The sequence below is a fragment of the Delphinus delphis genome, chromosome 3 (assembly GCF_949987515.2).
Source record: "Delphinus delphis chromosome 3, mDelDel1.2, whole genome shotgun sequence".
NCBI classification, from domain to species: Eukaryota; Metazoa; Chordata; class Mammalia; order Artiodactyla; family Delphinidae; genus Delphinus; species Delphinus delphis.
The window spans coordinates 113,821,414-113,845,956 of record NC_082685.1 but is presented as its reverse complement, the minus strand read 5'-3'; the positions used below and the strand labels follow the sequence as shown (position 1 = coordinate 113,845,956).

Here is a 24,543-nt window from a genome sequence, read left to right as displayed (position 1 = left end):
GGGCGGGGGAGAAGAAAAGAAATGAGCTGTCAAGCCATGAAAAGACATGGAGGAAACTTATATATTATTAACTGAAAGAAGCCAATCTGAAAAAGCTACATCCTGTATGATTCCAACATATGACATTCTGGAAAAGGCAAAACTATGGAGATACTAAAAAGATCAGTGGTTGTCAGGGGTGGGGGGAGGGAGGAATAGGCAGAGCACAGAGGATTTTTAGGGCAGTGAAACTATTCTGTATGATGCTATAATGGTGGATACATGTCATTGTACATTTGTCAAAACCCATAGAATGTACATCAAGAGTGAACCCTAATGTAACTATGAACTTTGAGTAATAATGTCATGTCAGTATAGATTCATTGATTGTAACAAATGTACCACTCTGGTGTAGGATGTTGATAGTGGAGGAGGAGTGCATGTGTGGGGCAGGTAGTATATGGGATCTCTCTGTACTTGCTACTCAACTTTGCTGAGAACCTAAAATTGCTCTAAAAAATAGCGCCTATTGCAAAAAAGGGAGCTAAAGAATCTATGCAATTGACTCCAATTAGTTACTCGATATTTAGTGGTATCATGTGTCAGGTATTAACTGAAAGACCTATATAATCATGCTAACTCCAGTAGATACTTACTATTTACTATACCCAGCTTTATGAAGAAAGTTAATTTCTACTCATAATACCACCTTTGAAAAAGCATCCTTTAATTCAGAGAAGACAGTGTTGCTTATTTCTGGCTAAATAGCCTTTTTCATATGTGTTATAATAGTATTATGCAAAATGTCTCTATTGAATTTGAAATGGATTAATTACGGTTGGTTTAATTTAGGGGTGCGACTATCTGGTTTTCCCAATGAAGAGGAGAAGAAATGCCAACAAAGGAGCATTATTGGCTTCTTACAGCCTGGAAACCAAGCCCTGTCAGCCACCAGGTGTACACCAGAGAAAACTGACAAAGATCAGTTTCTAAAACCTCTAGAAATGTCCCATAAGAAGAGTTTCTTTGATAAAAAACGATCTGAAAGGAATTGGAGCTACCAGGACACATTTAAATGTGAAACTGTAGATAAACAAAGTTTACAGACCTCACAATTCTTCCAAGTTTTAAAGAAGAGGATGAGTGAGAATTTAGAAACATTGGAGAATTCAGATAACTGCCATATATTTACTTGTCCTGTTTGCTTCAGGGAGCAAGGAAGCATCAGTCTGGAAGCCTTTAATAAACATGTAGATGCGTGTCTTGATGGACCTTCCATCAGTGGAAACTCTAAAATGTCCTCACGTTCACATGCTTCCTCTACAGAAGTGAACGAGAAAGAAAATGTCCATGATTTTGTTTCTGTCTGTGAGAAGCAGGATTGTGAAACTCATCAGAAGAATGCAGAGATCACATCAGTAGATTCTGTAGAGTTGGCAGAGACTACTGGTAATCAATCTAATACAGAAGGTGTAGATGCGCTAAGTAATAAGCACAGTGAAGAGGAATGTTCTAGTCTTCCAAGCAAATCGTTTAATATGGAACACTGTCCTCAGAATTGTTGCGCTGTTTCACTGGAAAATGAAGATGTTGCGTCATTAGGAAGGAACGAGCCCCTACAACCTTATTTATATGAAGTGATCAGTGACCAAGTCCTCGTTTGTCCTGTTTGTAACCTAGAACAAAAGACTTCAGATCTTACCCTATTCAATGTGCATGTAGATGTTTGCTTAAATAAAGGCATTATCCAGGAACTGAGAAGAGATAAGGTTAATCCAGTTAACCAACCCAAAGAAAGCACCACAAGTACTGGTGAGTTTACAGTTTACAGTTTACATAGTTCATGTACGCTGCCATTTAGGAAAATGTTACCTTAACGGTGGGTTAGAATTAGCTGAAGACATTAGATTTAAAATTTTGGGAAACCTCTGGTTTGGGCTTGATTTAGCACAGAATGAACTCAGTGGTTTAGGGAGCTGAGTGATCTAATCAAAACAGAAATTCCTTCAGAGAACACTTGCCAAGGCACAGTGGTAACTTAACTATAATTATATAGCCACAAAGCCTCTTCAACTTGTTTTTTGGTAGTTCCGACTCTAACCCAACTTCAAAATCAGCTGTAATACTAATGAAACAAGTAAATTACAAAGAAATTATGCTATACATTAGTTTCTGGTATATATAAATTCGAACAATGTAGTACTAAGGAGGTTTTTATTATCTTTAATCAGTCAACCTTAACTCTTTAAATTTTTCGAAAGCTTTTTAATTATTTCATGTTATTCATTGTGGAATTTCTTCCCTCTAAAGATAACTCAGGCAAAGTACAGAAGATTGGAACAAAAGCAAACAGGTATGGCTAATTTGAGTTTTAATAAAGCTGGCTATAAAATTGTTATATTTTGAGGTCTGATTTTTAAGAAATGTTAAAATTTGCTTTTAGAAATCATTAAGTAAAAGTTTTAAAATCAATTATTTGCATAAACAATTTTTTAAATCTCTTCATGCATTTTATTATTTTATATTTTTTTGTTTTGTAGTTCTTCATGCATTTTAATTGCATGTTCTTTTTTATTCCAGGCCAGGACTGATGACAAAGTACTCGGCATCAAAGAAAACAAAACCAAACAGTCCCAGACACACCCTTGATATATTTTTTAAATGAACTTTGAACATTTTATCATTAATTTTTGATTGAAACTTGTTATTTTATAATCAGTGAATGTATTCTTCCTCATTCCAGGCTTACAGATTCATTGAGTGAAAGGCAAGTGCAATAAGCCCTCCCCAAATGACATTTCCTTTATATGAATTTGGAATATATACTAATTTACTTCTGTATATTTTTTTGATAACAATGAGAATTCCACTTCCACTATACTTCAATTGGAAATCAGTTCTGTTAGAGACAACTTTAAAATGAGAAGTTAGGAATGGGATCAGGAAGTGATTTCCTTCTTTATTATGTTTTATAGTGAATATAAAAACTTACATTTATAAGGGCTCTCAGAAGTTCAGATAAACCTACTTTAGCATAAGAATTTTTCAGCACTTAACCACTTTGTTGGCACTGGACTGCTATGTTTGATCTTAGTATCTTCTACAACTTTGTATAATTATATTTTAGCTCCTAGTATCCTCAGATACCTCATGAACATTCATAATTAATACTTATCTTAAGTTCTATGAAGAGTATTAGCTTAGCAGAACTAGCATGAGTGGTTTTGTTACCTTCAGGAAAATAATGTCACAGTATTATTTGCTGTGTTAAAAGAATTTTTGTTTAAAATATGATTATTCATTTGATTTTTTTAAATTTAAAATTTCTTTAATGAATAAGCACTTGGTTCACTTTAAAAAAATATTTAGTCTAAGATTCAAGGTAATTATTTTCTTATCTAAGACTTTTAAATAGCAATATTTCATTTCTTGGCAGTTATATTTGTACTTTACACAAATCTGTAAAAAAGGATAAATTGTACACTCACTTCATTTTTATTATGACCTTCTGGAGAAGAATGTGCAATTCAAAAGATTAATGTGTGTTAAAACACCTCATTTATCTTAGTTATATTTCTATCATGTTTTCATTAATATTCGCGAAAGAAGACAGCTTAACAGTTGTTAGCTTAAGTAGTTGTTCCAAATATTTTTGTGCTATCAATAGAGGAGTTTTTATCAAAAAAAAATTATTTAATTGAAACGTGAAGATGGAACCCATTTTCTATTACTGCTTTAAGGAACTGAATCTTTTGTTCTCATATTTTTGTTTCTTTTCATATTTTATAGCTCGTTACCTAAATGTATAAAGACAATGTTTTAGGAGTAGCGTAAATTAGGATCTCGCACAACCTTTGGCCAAAGTGGTAATTTGACTTTAAATTACTAGATGGATTAAAATTAGGCTTAATGTTTTTTAACATACCAATTTCATGCCTAATATTATTATACACTATGCTTAATACCTAGTTGTAGAGCTACGCTTCTTGATTGTGTGATTTACTTACATTAATTCTCTACAAAATTAAGTTCAATGAAGCACTGATTTAATGTATTGAAAAATAGATAGAACCATATTTGTTCTTTTCTATTTTGTTTCAACTTCATTTTTATTGTGTTTTCAACATTAGAGTGAATACTAAATTATTTTCACTTAGATGATTCATTTAATTGAATGTTATCATTTAGTAATATTTAATAAAAATTTAAAATGAAATTTTCAATGTTTAATCTTTAGCCAGTAGAAATGGTTTCCTTACTTTTCCACTCTTTTCCCACCTCTGTTGCTTTCACTCTTATTTTCTTTGCCCAGAATTTTCTCCACATCCTTTTCTGTTTTGTCTAATAATCCAACTCATTTTCTTTTTATTATAATTTTGTTTGGGGGCATTAAAAGAAAATACAACAAAACCACAAAGAATAAGCACCTATAATCTTACCTATTTAGAGAGTCAGAATATAGGGAACCACCTGGGAGAACATATTTGCAACACATATAATTGGCAAAATACTAGTATCCAGTATATATATAATCCAGAATATATAAATGATTCCTATGAATCATTAAGGAAAAGACAGACAGCCAGTAGAAATTTGGACAAGTCTTTGGATGGCACTTTACATAGAAAGAAATCCAAATGGCCAAGAAACATGAAAACATCCTCAGCCATTTTAGTAATAGGGAAATGAAAAAAAAAACAAAAACACAAAGAGTTATTGTAATACCTTTCCCAGATTCACAAAATGAAAGGATCCAATGATATTAAGTTTTGGTGATGATATGGAGCAATATGAACTCTTATTTGAAAACAATCTCTTTGGAAAACGGTTTGTCCTTCTTCAGTAACTCTGAAGATGTGCACACTCAACACCCCAGCAACTGCACTCCTAAATATACGCCTTTGCTGGTTATCTTCCATTTGCCCTCCTGATTTTACTCTGTGCCCTCCACCCTGCTTTAAGTTCAGTGAGGCATCATGGCAGCGGGCAGCCACTGCAGTAGGTTTCAGGGAGGAAAGAAGATGAAGTTGTTTATTTATTCCCTCATATAACTTTTTGAAGAATCATGTCAAGCTGGCTAAGTCCCTTGACGAAAGGTCACAACGTCTTCATATGTCATTTTCTGCTCTCTCTCCAGGTTCTGATAATCCTTTCCTTGCCCTCACCCCCTCATCCTAGGGGTGGCAACAGAGCCTTGCCCTTACTAGCCCTGAGGTGCTGCCCTATCTTTCGTGGTTTCCCCACACCCTGCCCACACCTTTGTAAATGGTCCCTTTCTTAAAAGTCATCTCAAAATACAATTTTTTTCCTGCCAGAGCTGTAACTGATAAAATGTCTTGGGAAAACTATTGAACATGTTTTTTAGAAAGCATGTGCAAGAATGCACATAGCAGCACTGTAATAGCCAAAAAATGGAAATAAACCAAATATTCAGCACTGGTAGAATGGTTAGATTCTACCATTGTATATTCATGTAGATTCAAACAGTAGAATTCTACACAGTGGTGAAAATGAAGGAAATAGCTAATCAGAAGGTGGATGAATATCACAAACATAATGTGGAGCAAAAGAAGCAAATCATAGAAGGATGCCATCGGCATGATTCCATTTATATAGTTCAAAACAGTGTATATTGCTTTAAGGATGTATTCATATGAGATCAAATTATTAAGAGAAGCAAGTATATTATTGTCCCCAAAGTTAGAATAATGACTTCCTCTGTGGGGAGGAAAGGGAATGTGATTGAGAAATGGCACAGGGAGCTGTTGGGATGCTGACAGTCTTCTGTTGTCTTGGGTGGTGACTGCATGGATGTTTATTTTTAAAATATTATTTAAACTGTATGTATGTATTTTATAGATTCTTGTTCATATGTGACCTATATCACGATAAAAAGTAACACAAAAAAAATGGCAGGAACCGCTTTCCTTAGTAAGGTGATGTTCTCCTTCATCTCTGCAGGCTACTAGCTTCAACAGAGAAAAAGTACATTTCTCTCTGCTAGGACTTTGCTGATAAACACAGCAAGAAAGAGTCATCCCATGACAACATTTTGAGTTTTTCTCCTAATGTTTCCCCTGATGCTACAGCCTCAGTCAGCATTTGGTCTGCTCTCCAAAGTCAAATTGCCAAAGTTGACAATTTGACCAAATATTTTATCATCTCCAAACAAGTCACCAGCTTCCCAACCTGTGATATATATCACCACTCCTCAAAGCCCCTCCCTCAAACACTAAGCCAATTCTGTATATTAGATTTTGTTATTTTCAGCACTGCTTTCTGTATCACTGCTTTCTGTATCACTTCAGAATTTTACTTAAGCTGTGAATTACAGAGACCCAATCAGTGTCTTAAAAAAAAAAAATCAGTTCTAGTGTTCCCACAAAACACAAATTTCATTGGTTAACTTTGGCTCGATAGTTCAAAGATGGGTTCACAGTCTGATTTTCTTGGCCTTACATGGCCAACTTCTGGCCGCAAGATGGATGGACTTTTCTATATCCAGCCTTACACATGAGTCCCAGGTAGGAAGATGAGGAGGTAAAAAGGACAAAAGGGCAAGTCTGCCCCATTTTAAAGAGCTTTCTTGGAAGCCCCACATAACAATTTCCACTTCCATCTCATTGACCAAACAGTGTCATGTGGCTTCCCCATATTAAAGGGAACCTGGAAATGTAGTTTTTAGCTGGCTACGTTGCTACACCCAAACAAAATCAGGTTCTGTTAGTAAATTGTGCCTCACCTATTAAAAAATAACTATATAACTTTATTATCAGATGATGTGTTTGTCTACATTTTTTAAAATCTACATTTAGGACTTCCCTGGTGGTTCAGTGGTTAAGAGTCGTGCTCCCACTGCAGGGAGCACAGGTTCAATCCCTGGTCAGGGAAGATCCCACATGCTGTGCAGTGCAGCCAAAAAAAAAAAATCTACATTTAATTAAAAAGTTCAATAAGGTTATGGCTACAAAATCAATGTACAAAATCAGTAGCATTCCTGTACAACAGTAATAACCAATTAGAAAATATAAAAATCTCTTTCATGACAACAATCTATAAGGGACCTAAAGGGGCAGCGGGTTGTGGGGGGCGGGGCGGGTATCTATCAAAATAGGTGCAAGGGGCTTCCCTGGTGGTGCAGTGGTTGAGAGTCCGCCTGCCGATGCAGGGGACGTGGGTTCGTGCCCCGCTCCGGGAAGATCCCACATGCCGCGAAGCGGCTGGGCCCGTGAGCTATGTCCGCTGAGCCTGCGTGTCCGGAGTCTGTGCTCCGCAACGGGAGAGGCCACAAGAGTGAGAGGCCCGCATACCGCAAAAAAAATAAAAATAAGTGCAAGTACTTAGGAACTACAAAATATTATTGAAAGACAAGCAGTCTGAGTAAATTAAAAGAATAATCCTATTTATGAATAGGAAGAATAACTATCTTAAAGATAACTCTTGGGCTTCCCTGGTGGCGCGGTGGTTGCGAGTCCACCTGCCGATGCAGGGGACATGGGTTCGTGCCGCGGGCTCGGAAGATCCCACATGCCACGGAGTGGCTGGGCCCGTGAGCCATGGCCGCTGAGCCTGCGCGTCCGGAGCCTGTGATCCGAAACGGGAGAGGCCACAGCAGTGAGAGGCCCGCGTACCGCAAAAAAAAAAAAAAAAAAAAAAAAAAGATAACTCTTCTCCCCTAATTATTCTATAAGTTCAATAAAATTCAAAACAAAACTTCTCATGGTTTTTCTTGGAAGTTGTTTGAGTCTTACTTTATTCTAAAGAAAATTCTGGAAGCCCATTTAAAAATGATTCAATACTTAAGTTCCGATAGTGTTGGTTATCAAGCAAACCTCGACACTTCTCCCAACTGTACGAAGAACGGCCTAAGTGTGCGCCGGTAGTTTTCTCAGAACGTTTTGCCTCGCGTGAACCCATCCAAATCACGCCACACCTGAAGGCAGCTCCGCCCGGCCAGGGCTGGAGACCCGGGGCGAGCCGCCATTAGAAGCGCCCGCAGCCGAGAGCGGCCCCGGGGGTGAGCGGTCCCGGGGGTGAGCGGCCCCGGGGACCTGAGGGCCTCGGGTCGGACATGGAGCCGGGTCGGCGCGCCCCTGGGCGCAGGGAAGCGGCAAGGGGGCTGCTGCTTGGCGAGGCTACGGCCGCCAAGGGATTTTGGGAGGACCTGAGGGGCGCGACGGCCCGGTCTTGGAGAGGCCTGGCGCGGATCCCGAAGCAAGAGCGTCCGCGGCGCGAGGAGGCGACGGCCGAGCACGAGTTCCGTGAGTCTGGGAACAAGGCCTGGAGACGCCGGCGCTGCCGGCGCCGCGCGGGCGCGGGGAGCTGGTTGAGCAGTGTGGGTGCAGCGCTCAGGCCGCGGCGGGAAGTGACCCGAGCGCATCCTCATCCCTGTGCCCTCGGAGGGCTAGTTTTCAGCTTTGGGATCCACCCCCACCGAAGTTTTGGCTCACATTTCTCAGGACGTTTTTTTCCGGTTAACCCTGCGCTGTGGGTGGAAGGAAAGTGTTACCCTTTCAAATTAAGGAAAAGAATTTTTCAAGAAACGATTAAGCCCTTTTACAAATAAGGAAAGAGGGTTTTTTTGTTTGTTTTGTTTTTTTGCGGTACGCGGGCCTCTCACTGTTGTGGCCTCGCCCGTTGCAGAGCACAGGCTCCGGACGCGCAGGCTCAGCGGCCATGGCTCACGGGCCCAGCCGCTCCGCGGCATGTGGGATCTTCCCAGACCGGGGCACGAACCCGTGTACCCTGCATTGGCAGGCGGACTCTCAACCACTGCCCCACCAGGGAAGCCCTTATAAATTTATTTATTTCTGGCTGCGTTGGGTCTTTGTTGCTGCACACGGGCTTTCTCTAGTTGCGGAGAGCGGGGGCTACTCTTCGTTGCGGTGAATGCGGGCTTCTCATTGCGGTGGCTTCTCTTGTTGCGGGCTCTAGGCGCGCGGGCTTCAGTAGTTGTGGGTCACGGGCTCTAGAGCGCAGGCTCAGCAGCTGTGGCGCACCCGCTTAGTTGCTCCGCAGCATGTGGGATCTTCCCGGACCAGGGCTCAAACCCATGTCCCCTGCGTTGGCAGGCAGGTTCTTAACCAGTGTGCCATGCAGGAAGCCCGATGTTGAATTTTTTTAAATGCTTCTTCTAAATCAATTTAAATGATCATGTAGTTTTTCTTTTTTAGACCACTAATATAGTAGATTACATTGATTGATTTTCAAATATGGAACCAGTTTTGCATTGTCAGGATAAACCCCACATGGTTATGGTGTATTATACTTTTTATATATGACTGGATTTGACTTGATAATGTTTGAGGAGTTTTGAATCTATGTTGTTGAGGGATATTTGTTTATAGTTTTCTGTTCTTGTAATGTCTTTGGTTTTAGAATCAAGGAAATGCTGATCTCATAAGATGTGTTGGGAAGTGATTCCTCCTCTTCTGTTTTCTGGAAGAGATGGTATAGACTTGATGTTATCCTTTAAATATTTGGTAGAATTCACCAGTGAAACTATCTCGGTATGGGGATTTCTTTTTTGGAATTTTTAAAACTACAAAGCCCATTTCTTTAATAGTGATGGGATTATTCCAGTTATCTGTGTAATCTTGAGCAAATATTGGTAGTTTGTGGTTTTTGAGGAGTTGTTTCATTTCATCTAAGTTGTTGAATTTATGTGCATGGAGTTGTTCATAGTATTCTCTTTTTCATCTTTTAATGTCTGTGGAGACTGTAGTGCTCTGCTCTCTTTCATTCCTTACATTGGTAATATGTGTCTTCCCTCTTTTTTCTTAGTCTTGCTAGAGGTTTATTGATTTTATTGACGTCTTCAAAGAGCCAGCTTTTGTTTTTATTGATTTTTCTCTATTGTTTTTCTGTTTTCAGTTTCATTGATTACTGCTTTTACCTTTGTTGTTTTTCTTCTGTCTGCTTGATTTAGGTTTATTTTGCTCTTCATTTTTTACTTTCTCAAGGTAGGAGCTTAGATTATTGACTTGAAGCCTTTCTTCTTTTCTGATAATTTAATTCTATAAGCTTTAGCTGCATCCCACACGTTTTGATATATTTTATTTTTATTTTCATTCAGTTCAAAATATTTTCTAATTTCTCTTGAGATTTCCTCTTTGATCCATGGTCCAGATTTTTTTTTTTTTTTCCAAAAATTGGAAGTTCTCATAGTACTGAGCCTATATTCCCTCCTGGCAGTATTCTTCTGGAAGTGATTGTGGTTACCCAACCCTTCCATCCAACCATTGAACAAATATTTATTGAACATCTACTAGCACTAGGCACTGGGATTACTTCAGCTTCCCCATGGATGTGTATTCAGGTGAAGGAAGCAGACAGTGAACAAGTATATATGTATTAAATGTCAAATAATATCAAATGATATGAAGAAAGAAAGGAGTAGGGCATAGGGGTAGAGAATGACAGGGGAAAGAGGATTGGGTGGTCAGGCGTGGTTTTTCAGAGGTGGTACCATTTGAGGTACCACCTGAATGACATGAAAGAGGAAGTCTGGACTTGTTTTTCTAGCTCAGCATGGCCCCCTCCTGTTCTGACCCTCTTTCCTCAAACTTGCTCTGCTACTGAAGGCATGGAGTGTTGTACCCCTAAAAGTTTAAGTGAATGATACAGCTCTGTGTAACCTGTTTTTTTTTTTTTTTTAAAGTATGTCTCCTACACTAATGTAGATCTTTACCGCTACCAGTACCCTGCTACATCTTTTTTTTTTAAATTTATTTAATTAATTTTGGCTGTGTTGGGTCTTCGTTTCTGTGCAAGGGCTTTCTCTAGTCGTGACGAGTGGGGGCCACTCTTCATCGCGGCGCATGGGCCTCTCACTGTCACGGCCTCTCTTGTTGCGGAGCACAAGCTCCAGATGTGCAGGCTCAGTGGCCATGGCTCACGGGCCCAGTTGCTCCGCAGCATATGGGATCCTCCCATACCAGGGCTCGAACCCATGTCCCTTGCACCGCAGGCAGATATTCAACGACTGCGCCACCAGGGAAGCCCTAACCTGTTGTTTTTGACTGAACATTTAACCTTTACTTGATTTTATCCATTACATTTTTAACGCATATATATTAAAGTACTCTTCTAAATATTATTTAGTAAATTGATATGTTTATGATTTTGTCTGGGCCATTTTCTCGACTCTGTCACTTATTACCCAGAAGGTAGACGGTGGTGTGTTGGTAAGGGTCTAACTACCAACTCTCTGGGAGAAAAAGTTCTGATTTGTAGTGTTTTCCAATTTCCTTTGTGTAATGCTTCCACTGTGACTGATTTCAAGCTACAATGTGATGTCACTGAACACAGAGTTGAGAAGAGTTACACACAGTTGGTTCTTATTAGCCTGTACAAGCTGGCTCCTTCACACCACTGAAGGAAGGTTTTATAATCTGTTTTACAGGTTGGGATATTAAAATTCAGAATTGTTACAGGGTTACACAATTAGTAAGCCGTGGGCCAGTCAGTGAACATTTTAAGCCCATAGATATTCTGATGTAATTGGCTTGGACCAGGAGTTTTTTATGGTGTTTTTTTTTGTTTGTTTGTTTGTTTTTGCTGTACGCGGGCCTCTCACTGTTGTGGCCTCTCCCGTTGTGGAGCACAGGCTCCGGACGCGCAGGCTCAGCGGCCATGGCTCACGGGCCCAGCTGCTCCACGGCACGTGGGATCTTCCCGGACCAGGGCACGAACCCGTGTCCCCTGCATCGGCAGGCGGACTCTCAACCACTGCGCCACCAGGGAAGCCCTATGGTGCCTTTTAATTGTCTTAGAAACTTTCTTAAAATTAAAATTTTAAAAATATTTATTTATTTATGGCTGCGTTGGGTCTTAGTTGTGGCGTATAGGCTTCTCTCTAGTTGTGGCACGTGGGCATCTCTCTAGTTATGGCACGCAAGCTCCAGAGTACGTGGGCTCGGTAGTTGCGGCACAGCATGTGGGATCTTACCAGGGATTGAACCCGCAACCCCTGCATTGGAAGGCGGTTTCTTAACCACTGGACCACCAGGGAAGTCCCTTAATTTTCCTTATCGATATGGTAGACAAGGGGCAAGATACTCAACTTCAGGGACAGACTAGAATCCATGTGTCATATTTCCGGGCACAGTAAGGTCTTGACTTGCTATTTCAGCGATATACCAAAGAGGGATAAGGACCTGGAAATAGAACCCCCCTCCCATTGGATTAATACACTGGGGCAAGGAGCTGTGGCCAGGCTGTGTACGAACCAGGAGAAGGAGCTGAGAGGAGTCCGGCCTAACCAGCGGAATGTGTTGGCTAAAGCATGTGGCCAGTGGGCAGTTTGGCCCTCTACTTCAGTACACTCCCATACTGACACCCTGGACACATGCAGTGACTGGAAGCTTGGGCTTTGAATTCAGGCTGCCTAGGACAATTCTATCATTTATTATCTTTAAGGCATGAGCAAGTGGTTTAACTTTTCTAAGCCTCAATTTCCTCATCTGTAAGATGGGGGTAATAATGTCTGTTCCATCAGGTTGTTAGTTTTATAAAAACCCTAGGGTGCTCCAACATTTGGAGATCGAGCAGAGGAGGAAGAACCAGTGAAAGAGACTGGAAAGCAACAAGTGGTCTAACAAAAGCCTGGAGGAAAACGTGTTTGAAGGAGAATGTGGTCCTCTGTGTCAGATCTGCCGGGAGTTCAGTGCACATGACAGAGAAGTGATGACTGGATTTTAGCAAGATGGAGTGACCCTGATAAGAGCAGTTTTGGTGGAGCAATAGGCATGATGTCTGATTAGCATAGGTTGAGATGAGATGGTGAGCTGAGTACATGGAGACATCATTATAGAACATCATAATAGAACACTTCTAAGAAGTTTGAGGGTAATGGGAAATTGAGAAGTGGAATGGCAGTTGGAGAGGAATGTGAAGTTAAGGGATTTTTTTTTTTTTTACACGAGAGGTATTATAGCACCTCTGTATATGTTGAAGGGAACAGTCCACTGGAGAGACATTAAATGATGCAGAGGAGAAAGAGGATAATTTCCAGGAGATAGATGAAATAATTGAAAAGATGAGAAGGGATGGGATCTAGATCCCAAGTGGAGAGGTTGGCCTTGGGAAGGCACAGGGATGCTTCATTGATTGTAACAGTAATAAAAACAGAGAGTGTGGGTATAAATGAAGGTGGGTAGATTGGTTGACTTTTAGCTGTCCAGGTATAGAAATGGAGCAGATAGCGGTTGGGTTTAATCTCAGAATTTGGATTCTGCCAACTAGTCGGATGAAGGAAGCGAGTGGTGAGGGAGGTAAATGTGTTTGCACGGAAGTGGTTCAAAGATGAACCATAGGATCTAAACTGGGTGAGGAGGGAAGGAAGGGCCTAAGGGATGGATAATATAAAAAGACGGTGAGAAGAGTGGAATGGAGGACTTGATGAGGTCGCAAAATTTCTGGACTGGGAAAACTAGAGCAGGTGAGCTGAATGGATGAGTCCATGGTCAGAGAATGGGATTCTTGAAGATGTCAGAGGTAGTGTAGTTACTGTTGCAGGAAGGAGAGTAGGGCGCGGGAGGATGTTCACATCCCAGGTCACGTCCGAGTCCCTGGGACAGCTGCCAAGTGTGGGTTCTTGGCTTTGCGCAGGAAAGAATTCAAGAGTGAGCCATAGTAAAGTGAAAGAAGGTTTATTCAGGGAGATGCACACTCCACAGACAGAGTGTGGGGCATCTTGGAAGGCAAGAGGCACCAGGGTATGGGCTTGTCCGTTTTTATAGGGATGGGTAATTTCATAGGCTAATGAGTGGGAGGAGTATTCCAGCTATTTTGGGGAAGGGGTGGGGATTTCCAGGAATTGGGCCACCACCCACTTTTTGACCTTTATGGTCGGCCTTGGAACTGTCAAGGCACCTGTTGGTGTCTCATTTAGTGGTGCTGATGTGTTACGATGAGCTGAGCATATTACTGAGGCTCAAGGTCTAGTGGAAGTCAACTCATCTGCCATCTTGGACCTATTTGGTTCTAATCAGTTTATGTCTTGTCCTCAGGCTATGTTATTCTTTTAGAGATTGTGCCCTGCCCCCTTCCTGTCTCATTATGATGTAGTGATGATAGTCATGTCAAGAGTATGACTCTGAAATTAGGTGGCTGAGGTCAGGTGGAGGAAAAGATTATTGGAGGTGAGGGGGCTAGGGAACTGAGAGACCAAGGTGTTGGATTAATCATCTGCCTGGATGTTGAAGTTACTTAGAGTGATAGCAAGAGTAGCAGTATTGGGCTGGCCAAAAAGTTCGTCTGGATTTTTCCATACGATGGCATGGAAAAACCCAAATGAACTTTTTGGCCAACCCAATGGGAAGAGCCAAGCGATAGAATGAACGTGTATGTCTCCCAGGAAGATACTCCCTGGTCTTTGACTGGACTTGGAAGCATGCTGAAAAGTCCTTGGCAGATGCTAGGGAAACTACTCAACAACACATCTATAGGGACTTCCGTGGTGGCACAGTGGTTAAGAATCCGCCTGCCAATGCAGGGTACACGGGTTCGAGCCCTGGTCCGGGAAGATCCCACATGCTGCGGAGCAACTAAGCCCGTGCACCACAGCTACTGAGCCTACACTGTAGAACCAGCAAGCCACAACTACTGAGCCAGCAAGCCACAACTACTGAAGCCTGCATGCCTAGAACCCGTGCTCTGCAACAAGAGAAGACAACGCAATGAGAAGCCCACACACTGCAACGAAGAATAGCCCCCTCTCGCCATAACTAGAGAAAAGCCTGCACGCAGCAACAAAGACCCAATGCAGCCAAAAAAAAAAAAAAATCTATAAAACCTCTCTTAGGTCCTTTCTTTTTGGAGATGGTCAATTGCTGATTTCACATCATCCCAACTCTGAGTTTATTCCCCAATGTTGTGATTGTCCTCTGAGAGCTTTCCAGCTCCTTTACGTTACAAAAGAACAATAACAAACCAACAACAAACAAACAAACAAACAACTCAGTAAATCCTGGAATCTCCTCTAGGCTATTTAATAAAACCTGCCATCTAAATATGTATTTGTGTGTGACATATAATGTTCATAGTGTATAGTAATGTTAATGTTTATAGTTAAAAGTGTGAATCCACTTTTATCTCCTTTCATATAAATGAGAATAAAACAGGTTCATCCCTTTTAGCCTTCGTTCATGTATATTTATATGATGTGCTGCATTTTAAGGTTCTGTTTCTGCAGGTCTGGCATCTGCAAAGGGTTCTGCAGACAACAGTTTTATCTCTATAAGCTTGCATGGAGTATTTGGGCTCCTCCCTGAGTAATCTTGTACAAACGTCTTATAAACAACACCCCCTGAGAAGTCAATGGCCACCCTCTGACCTCCTAGAGCTAGATACTGCATTGCTGACTTCAGGGTGGTCCTTTGGAATAATGTTTTGCTTGGGACCAGGAAGATTTTTAAGGCTGTGAAAACACTTGCAGCATGAGGAGAACGTGGAATCTTGATAATACAGCTTTATGAAATACTGAAGCAAAGTTCCCACGTCCAGAATAGCAGAATGCGAAAGGCTCAAGGTTGCTGTTTCAAGTTTTTAGTTCCGAGGTTTGCTTTCTCTTCAGCCCTCTTAAATTCCCTGTCATGCTTGCTTGCTTGCTTGCTTTTAGTGCTGCCAAATGAGAGAAGCTTCCAGAATGCTGCTAAAAGCAATAATTTGGAGCTTATGGAGAAGCTGTTTGAAAAGAAGGTTAACATGAATGCTGTGAACAATGTGAGTAGAAATCACAGATGTGACAAGTGACAGTCGTGTGGGTTTACACAGTCCAACTGAAATAAAAATAAAAGTGATTCTGCTAAATGAGATGAGGGAGAGCTCCGTTGCTGGCAATTCCATAATGTTTAAGCTAAAGGTGGAATCAAGCAGTGGAAGAGGCTCTGGGTGTTTTAACTGATCTATTCCAAGGGGAAGCGTCCAGGGTCTTTATGTGCAGCTGTACTAAGTCTGTGGGTGGACAGTGAAGCCAACTGTCAAGGTTATGGGCTTGGACTTGGTCCTGGATCATAGCCTGTGGATCACTTTGGCCTCAAATATTCTGGAAAGGCAGAACATCTTTTGCTACACGGTTCATCATTGTTTTCTCGCCAGTGATGTCCTTTATGGTTGGGGCCTTCCAAATTTAAAATCCAATGGAGAGTATGGGTTTGCATTTTATTGCTTCTGAAATATAGTTCATCTGCATGTTGGGCAGTGAGGCCTCTTCTGAAACCTGGCTCTCACTTGTTCTTCAAGTGCCTGGGTTTAGGGGAGAGGTCCCACTGACAGACATGGATTTCCTACTGCTTGCTTCTGTGGGGATTTCCTGACAGTGCCACCAGGCAGGGTTTATCAAAGTGAACAGACTGGGGGCTGTGTCAATTGTTTAGGACAATTTGTGGGGATGGCAGAGGTGGATGTAATGCAAATGAAGCATAAACTTTAAGACACCTGCTTGCACAGACTCCTTCCAAGGCACTGGGAGGACTCTAGCAGTGTGTTCCATTGTTATATGATTTTGTAAAATCTGAAAAAGTAAGAAATTTTAACTGTAATCTGTTAAGCTTTCTGACTCTGGCTTTAAAGAGGGCTCCCAAAGAGTGTAAACTTGATGTTCCACAAAACCTGGATCTATCCCAGGCAATGAGGTCATAGAAACTGAGGTCATGCATCATGTGCAGTGGAAGGGTGTTTAACAGTTGTGCATGTGTGTGTGTGAGGGGATCTGTGTTTATGTGTATGTGGGAGTTTATGTGTCTGTGTATATTGTGTATGTGTACATGTGTATGTCTGATGTGTTACCTGTGTATACCATATTCATTGTCCACAGACATCCTAGAAAGAGTAGAAAAATAGCAAATTTTTACAGCATAACAATTTTAGGAACAAAAAAAAAAAGGAAGGGAATCAAGAAAGGAAGGGAGCAAAAATTAAAGAAATAAGCAAGGATCTTTTAAGGTAATATCTAGATTAATTGTTGAATAAGTAAAGCAATAATCATTTTTCCAAGCAGCAGGAAATAGATTCTCCAGTGTACTTTTATAACCATTTGAAAATTTTTTCCATATAACTTTCTGATATTTTAAACCATATTTTTATATTAAAGTACTTAGAGAGATAGTACACTTAAACTTACAGTCAGTGTAGCAAGTTATTGTAAACTCCTGATGAATTATATTATGCTTTCTAATGACATCTCTTTTAGTCCTGTTTACAGAAAATTGTTGACATGGTTACTTGTAGAGTTCCTTAAAATCTGTGATGACAGAAATGAAAAAACATGGAAGTGGTTTTATTGAATTATCTTGGATGGTATTTTGATTTGCATCCTTATTCACGAATAAAGTTAAAGGGGAGTTTATAAGCCCAAATTTGACATACTAGGACATAGCTCTAGACTGCAGAAAATAGCAAGGGTAACTCAAATTTAGTTTATCACCAATTTAGCTACCAAGGAAATCAGATTAAACAGTTCTCAATTTTTGCAATAAATTATTTATGAGAAACAAAGGATAGTAAATTCTTTGGAAGCAAGATCAGTATCTAGAATGTGGGAACTATGACATGTGTTTTAGTTACAAGCAAAACATCCATTGTCTGAAGCATGTCAGACTGTCTCTAGACATCCTGGGAGCACCAAGTTGGCTTTTCTTTGAAGCAAAAGATATTTATAGCTTTCTTTCTCTCTGTGTGTCTTTTCTTCCTCCCTCCTTCCTCCTTCCCTCCCCTCCCCTCCCCTCCCTTCCCCTCTTACCTCCCTCTCCCTCTCTCTCTTCCTTCCTTCCTTCCTTCCTTCCGTCTCTTTCTTGATTTGTTTGCTTCAGTAAAATTTACAGTCTAAAAATTACAGAGGAAAGAACCATATATGGATTGAACTTCTAGGAAGATTTTTTGTTATGTATTATCAACATGTCCTACCATTATTAATGATTGCATACCGGAGAAATACAGCTTTTACTCTCTAGTTGAAATCCATACAATCAGTCATAGGTTACGCAGTGGATTTCAGCTTGAGGCATATCCTCCAGTTGATTGCTAAATTCTCTATTATCTAACAGTAGAGAAATGCAAGATTATGCTGGATACAGTTCTCACTACTTTCAAAGGCTAGGCAAATAGTAGATAAATAATCAAAACACAAGCACCTGATAGAAAATTATGGCCGTTCAAGAACCAGGAATCTTGGGCTTCCCTGGTGGCGCAGTGGTTGAGAGTCCGCCTGCCAATGCAGGGGACACGGGTTCGTGCCCCGGTCCGGGAAGATCCCACATGCCGCAGAGAGGCTGGGCCCGTGAGCCGTGGCCGCTGAGCCTGAGTGCCCGGAGCCTGTGCTCCGCAATGGGAGAGGCCACAACAGTGAGAGGCCCGCGTACCGCAAAAAAAAAAAAAAAAGAACCAGGAATCTTAAGAAGGCTAAATAACAATCAGATGACTGAAAACACTAATTGTGTTTCCTCAGATGAACCGCACAGCCCTGCCTTTTGCAGTGGGGACAGGTCATTTGTCTGCGGTGGATTTCTTGCTGAATCACAAGGCCAGGGGGGTGTTGCTGGTGAGGTAACCTCGTCTTCGTTGGGGAGAATGGATCGGAGCATAACCAACGTAAGGGGAAAATCTGGCCGCTTGGGTTATCTTTTCTGCACCTACACACAAAATATTTCCATTGGCAGTGTTCATTTTGGAAAGATCTATTTAGAGAATACGCATATTATGTGCTTTTTGTATTTGATAGTCACCAATTGTTTACCCACTACCTATAGGATTTACGCTTTTACTTATTTTCCCATATTGACCTTATGGCCAGTAGCATCCATTTGTAAGAATAAAATGGTTGCCTAGAGTGTAACTGGGGGCATAGAAGACAGAAGCTAACTGGACTCAGGGACATTAAATCTGGAATTTTCCCTGTGAACTCTGATAAATAAATAAGGCGTATTAAACACATACTGTGTACCAGGCACCAGTCTCAGGACTTTGATAATTTAGTGCCCCCAGCCTTGTGAGAAAAGTATTGCTATAATGTCCAATTTACAGATGAGGGGCCTGAGACAAAGAGAGGTTAAGTATCTTGCCCCCAAAATTACATCTAAGAAGGAGTGGAGGCAGGATTTGAACCTGGCTTATCTGATTCCAGAGACCATGGCCTTAGCCACGTATCACCTTGATGATTTATCTGCCTAGACATCAAAATCCACCCTAAAGATTTTCCACGTGCTTTTCCCAACTTCGTTTAATACTTTACCATGGAACAAGGAAACCAGTTAGGCTGGAGAGACCCAACATCATGTTTATCATCTCCAGTTGCAAAAGTAGGTGATAACCTTGGCTTTTAGTTAATCCAATGGATGATAGTTCTTGATTCTTAGTTAATCCAATGGGCCATGTTTTTTAAAGTTAAACTATTCAAAAAATTCTTAAAGAGCTATTCTATTTTTTCCCTGGACTGACTCTTTGGAGGGTAAGACTCAGCATTGCTTTACCTTCATGTCTCACAGGGTTAGGTTTAGTATGTGCTTGGTAAATCATTGGAAGATGAATAAATGGTTGACCAATTGGTCATCTTATTGGTTATCTTATTGGTTTTGTCGGCACTCATAGACATGGCCTAGACTTCATAATGATGAGAGTTTCTCTTTGTTTCACCAGAGGGACACATCCCTCTCTGTCTAATTATTGCTCTAGTATTGGTAGGCAAGTGAATTGATAAACAACAGAATCAGAATGAAGAAAAACCCCTTTTAAAAAATTGGCACTGCAGGGCTTCCCTGGTGGCTTAGTGGTTAAGAATCTGCCTGCCAATGCAAGGGACACAGGTTCGAGCCCTGGGCCGGGAAGATCCCACATGCCGTGGAGCAACTAAGCCATGCGCCACAACTACTGAGCCTGAGCTCTAGAGCTAGAGCCCGCAAGCCACAACTGCTGAGCCCACGTGCCACAAGTACTGAAGCCTGTGCACCTAGAGCCTGTGCTCCGCAACAAGAGAAGCCACGGTAACGAGAAGGCTGCGCACCGCAATGAAGAGTAGCCCCCACTCACCTCAACTAGAGAAAGCCCGCGCACAGCAACGAAGACCCAACACAGCCAAAGATAAATATAAATAAATAAATAAATTTTTTAAAAAAACTTTAAAAAATTGGCACTGCAAGCACTCCAACTTAATGAGTGTAATAGGTTGTATTACAGTTATAATACTTAAGGAACATGTTGTTTAGGTCTGAAAATTATCATTTGATTATTTTTTAATGTTATTTAGCCTGCAAAAGATGTTTTGGTAATAGACATGATTGCCAAGAGGCTAGTTTTATTTTAACATTGAAACCCAGATACAATAACTTTTTATTTTACTTTAATTTTTAAATTAACATACTGTTCATTAACTTTCTTCTTGGCATACAGCTTTATGAATTTTAACACATGTATAAATTCATGTAACCACTATCACAATCAAAATACAGAACAGTTGCATCATCCAGAAAAATCCTGTATGCTGCCTCTTTGTAGTCAAAACCTCTTTGTAGTCAAACCCTCCCCTACCCTGGCAACCACTGATCTTTTCTCCACCTCTATAATTTTGCCTTTTTGAGAGTGCCATATAAATGATACCATATAGTATGTAACCTTTTGACACTGGCTTTTTTCACTCAGCAAAATTTCTCTGAGGTTCATGTGTTGCATGTATCAATAATTCCTCCCTTTTTATTGCTAAATAGTATTCCAGTGTATAGATATACCACAGTTTATTATATCCATTCACCAGTTGAAGGACATTAGAGTTGCTTCCAGTTTTTGACTATAACAAGTAAAGCTGCTGTAAACATTCGTGTACAGGTATTTGTGTAAGCATAAGTTTTCATTTCTCTAATGTAAATACCTAGAGAAGTGAGATTACTGGGGCATATAGTGAGCTATATGCAAGAAGCCACTAGACTTTCTTAGAGGGGCTGCACCATTTTCATTCCCACCAGCAATGTACTAGGTTTCCATTTGTTCCACATCCTCATCAGCACTTGGTATTGTTATTTTTCTCCCTTAATTTTAGCCATTCTAATAGGTTTGTATTGGCATCTCATTGTGGTTTCATTTGCATTTCTTTAATAGCTAATTGTTATTAAATCATATTTTCTTGTGTTATTTACCATTTGTATATCTTCTTTGGTGATATGTCTGTTCAAATCTTTTGAACATTAAAAAAATTGATTATGTTGGTTTTTTTACATTAATTTTATTTGATCTTTGCAACAACCCTGTGTGCTTGGTACTATTTTTTAAAAAATATTTATTTAGTTATTTATTTTTGGCTGTGGCGGGTCTCAGTTGCGGCGCGCGGGCTCTTTGTTGCAGCGTGCGGGCTTCTCTCTAGCTGTGGCACGTGGGATCCAGAGTGTGAGGTCTCTCTAGTTGTGGCGCACGGGTTCCATAGCATGTGGGCTCTGTAGTTGCAGCACGCAGACTCCCTCGTTGTGGCACGCAGGCTCAGTAGTTGCAGCGCGCAGGCTTAGTTGCCCCATGGCATGTGGGATCTTAGTTCCCCCACCAAGGATCGAACCCGTGTCCCCTGCATTGGAAGGCAGATTCTTAACCACTAGACCACCAGGGAAGTCCCTGTTTTAATTGTTGAGTTTTGAGAGTTCATTATATATTCTGGATCCAAGTCCTTTGTTAGATATGTGATTTGCAAATATTTTTTCACCCTCTGCAGCTTATCTTTTTAGTGTTTTTCATAAAGCAGAAGTTTTTAATTTTGATGAAATTCAATTCACTTGTATTTAAAAAATGAATCTAGCTATTGGTATTATATCTAAGAATGATTTGCCTAACTTAAGGTTATGAAGATTTCTCATATTTTTCTTCTAAAACTTTTATAGCCTTGTGTTTTACATTTAGATTTATCATCCGTTTTGAGTTAATTTAAGTATAAAGTTATAAGGAATCTGGTATATGGATGACCGATTTCTTCAACACCATTTGACACCAATGTCACCAGTTTTTAACACTTTTGCAGTGCTGTTTGGACCTGTGCGCTATCCATGAGCCAGTCTGAGACCTGGGCAGTGGTCTACCCGATAGTTCAGTTCCCCAAGCTTTTGTCACACTGTTTAGGGTCAGGAACATGTACAGGTCCGGGGGGAGGCCAGTAGTACATACACAACTTTATGGGGTTGCTTTCTTGAACTCCCACCTCTCCAAGATCATCTCCCCTACATTCTCCACCTACAGGGCCCTTCTCCACCTTTTCCTGGTCTTCTGACTAGAAAGCCAAGGGTGTAGTATCCCAGCTCTGCTGTGTACTTCCCACAATTACGGCTGCCTCTGGGACTAAGAGAGGAAAAAAAACCCCTTTTCCCCCCTCCCCCACCCGCATCCTCCTCTTCTGACCACAGTTCCTCAGGTCAGAGAGAAGGATTCCCTCTGTCACTGCTTGCCCAGTCACTGCTCCTACCCCTTCTACTGTGGGGTTGCAACTTTGGGAGTGAGGCTTGCCTGGGGCGGAACCAGAAGAGAAAACAAAACAAAATTAGGATTTCCCCCACCTTCTCTGCCCTGTAGGGGCCCCCTTCCACTTCTTAGACCAGAATGGGAAGCTCCTCTTGGAGCTGTTTCTGTCCGGGCCAGTGATTTGTACTGCTTTGAGTCCCAGCTGGAAGGTATGGAAGAGAAAACAAAAAGATCAGGAAACCCTGATTGTTTGTATTTTGAGTTCTGGTTTTCTTCCTCAATCTACCTGCTGTCATTTACTCCTCAGAGTCCTCAAATAGCTGTTCCAAACGTCTGTCCAGAGATTTTAGTAGCATTTGTTGGGAGAGACAGAGTGGAGTGTACTTATACCATCTTAAACAGGATCATAACCCTAAACCTTTGACATACTATGAAAGTGGAGAGAATTGTACAGTAAACACTGGTGTATCCATTGCCCAGGTTCAATAGCATCTTTTCTTTTAAACAGCATGTCTGAGGATTGCCATGTGTCTAATGTATTAAACACACTACTCGTTTATGTCAGAGTGTAAGTCAGTTGTACCCAAAATGTTGGAGAGAGGTTTTACCACTTCGTTCTCTCTGAGGTTTTTCCAAACATATATTTGTATTACCCTGTATTTGAAGCATGACTCTGGCTAGCATCAGCCTCTTGTAACTTTGCCTTGGGGCACTGAAATGCTGTCAGGTGGGAAATAGCATCGTTCCTGATGTACCTCTGTACTCTGCCTTGAAAGATTCATTAAGTATTTCTGTAACTAAATCAATTATTCACAGTGGCATTAGAGCATAACTAATAAAATGCTTTTTATAATTCAAGCAATGCCATGTTTGGCCAGACCTGGCAGCTTCTTTATCTGAGTGATGAGCCCTCAGTTTGACTTAGCAGTTCTGTCTTTTGAGTTCTAACACCTATTTGCAAAGAGCCAACAGTGGCACCCCTTCACCATCAATATTTATTCAGTGTCTGTTGTGGGTGAGTATCAATGCCAACTACTGGGGATTCAACTAGATATAAGTCCTTGCTACTCAGAGTAGGTCCTGGGACCAGAAGCACTGGTATCACCAGGGAGCTTGTTAGAAATGCAGAATCTTGGGCCCCACCCCAGACCTCATGAATCAGAATCTGCAATTTAACAAGATCCCCAGGTGATTGTTTCAGGAAGCACTGGCATAGATACAGTCCCTGCTTTGAGGAACCTACACTCTGTTGGGGAGCAAGGACTGAGACTGTAACAGGTAAGTTGCGTGCTGAGGATCAAATGCATAGCCCAGAGGCTGAGGACTCCAGGTTCAAGGTGGGCAGCATCCACAAATCTGGGGAAGAGGCAGACGAGGTAAATGGAGGCTCTTACTCCAGATGTGAAGAAAGGATCCCAGGTGGAGTGCAGGTGGTGCCCAGAGGCTAATGCAAGCATCTACCCTCAGAGCTGCTTACTCTGAGTGCAAGTGTTCCCCGGGGAAGTTACTGACCTTCTTGCCTGTCATCAGACTGGTAATGAGAACAGGTTGTCGGTGTCTGTGGGCATTTTACACTTTATAGAGCATCAGGTACTGACTAGAATGTAATCTGTGACTCATGCTCATAAACTTCTCAGGCATGTCAGTTTCTTATCAGAAGACTTACTTTACATCTGTGAGGAGTGATTCTTTGCCTCTGAGGAATGATGGCTCCATTTGGAATTTGTGGTTTCAGAGACTGAAGTTGTTTGCCTCTTGAATTCCTTGCTTTTGGATTTTATGATGGGTGTTTGAAATCCTTAAGTGTTGGCTGCTTTAAAATTAGGAATGACCTCTTAGGGAAAAATAGAGCTATCAAAATATGATTTATCATCTATCCCAAATATTTCTGGCCTCTTTTCTGACCATATGTGAAACTAGATTTATGGTTACTGGGTGTGAAACATTGATTTATAGGGAAGGCCAAATTAAGGGGTAAAATTTCTTGAAAAACCTCAACTAGTTATTGTACATCATTGTTCCTTGGGAAAAAGTGCAGAAATTGGTAAGCGTTTTCTTCACTCTAGACTCTAATAGACTGCCTCACTGTGTAGTGTGACAGCTGAAAGGTAAATATTATAGGGTATGTACATTTAGAGA

General features: G+C 40.9%; 2 protein-coding genes across 5 annotated transcripts in view; both read left to right on the top strand.

Moving 5' to 3' along the window:
- POLK (DNA polymerase kappa) overlaps positions 1-4,462 on the top strand; it is a 62,497-nt gene extending 58,035 nt beyond the window's left edge. For all 4 annotated transcript variants that reach the window (XM_060009293.1, XM_060009294.1, XM_060009296.1 and 1 more), the window contains exons 13-15: positions 832-1,791; positions 2,290-2,332; positions 2,560-4,462. In XM_060009293.1, the coding sequence (XP_059865276.1) occupies positions 832-1,791; positions 2,290-2,332; positions 2,560-2,644 (1,088 nt within the window). In that variant the 3' untranslated portion in view covers positions 2,645-4,462. The remainder of the gene's footprint in view (positions 1-831; positions 1,792-2,289; positions 2,333-2,559) is intronic.
- A 3,588-nt stretch (positions 4,463-8,050) lies between these two features.
- The window catches only part of ANKDD1B (ankyrin repeat and death domain containing 1B), a 53,226-nt gene continuing 36,733 nt past the window's right edge, over positions 8,051-24,543 (top strand). The window contains 3 exon segments of the mRNA XM_060007177.1: positions 8,051-8,240; positions 15,602-15,705; positions 18,428-18,525. Of these exon segments, the coding sequence (XP_059863160.1) occupies positions 8,051-8,240; positions 15,602-15,705; positions 18,428-18,525 (392 nt within the window).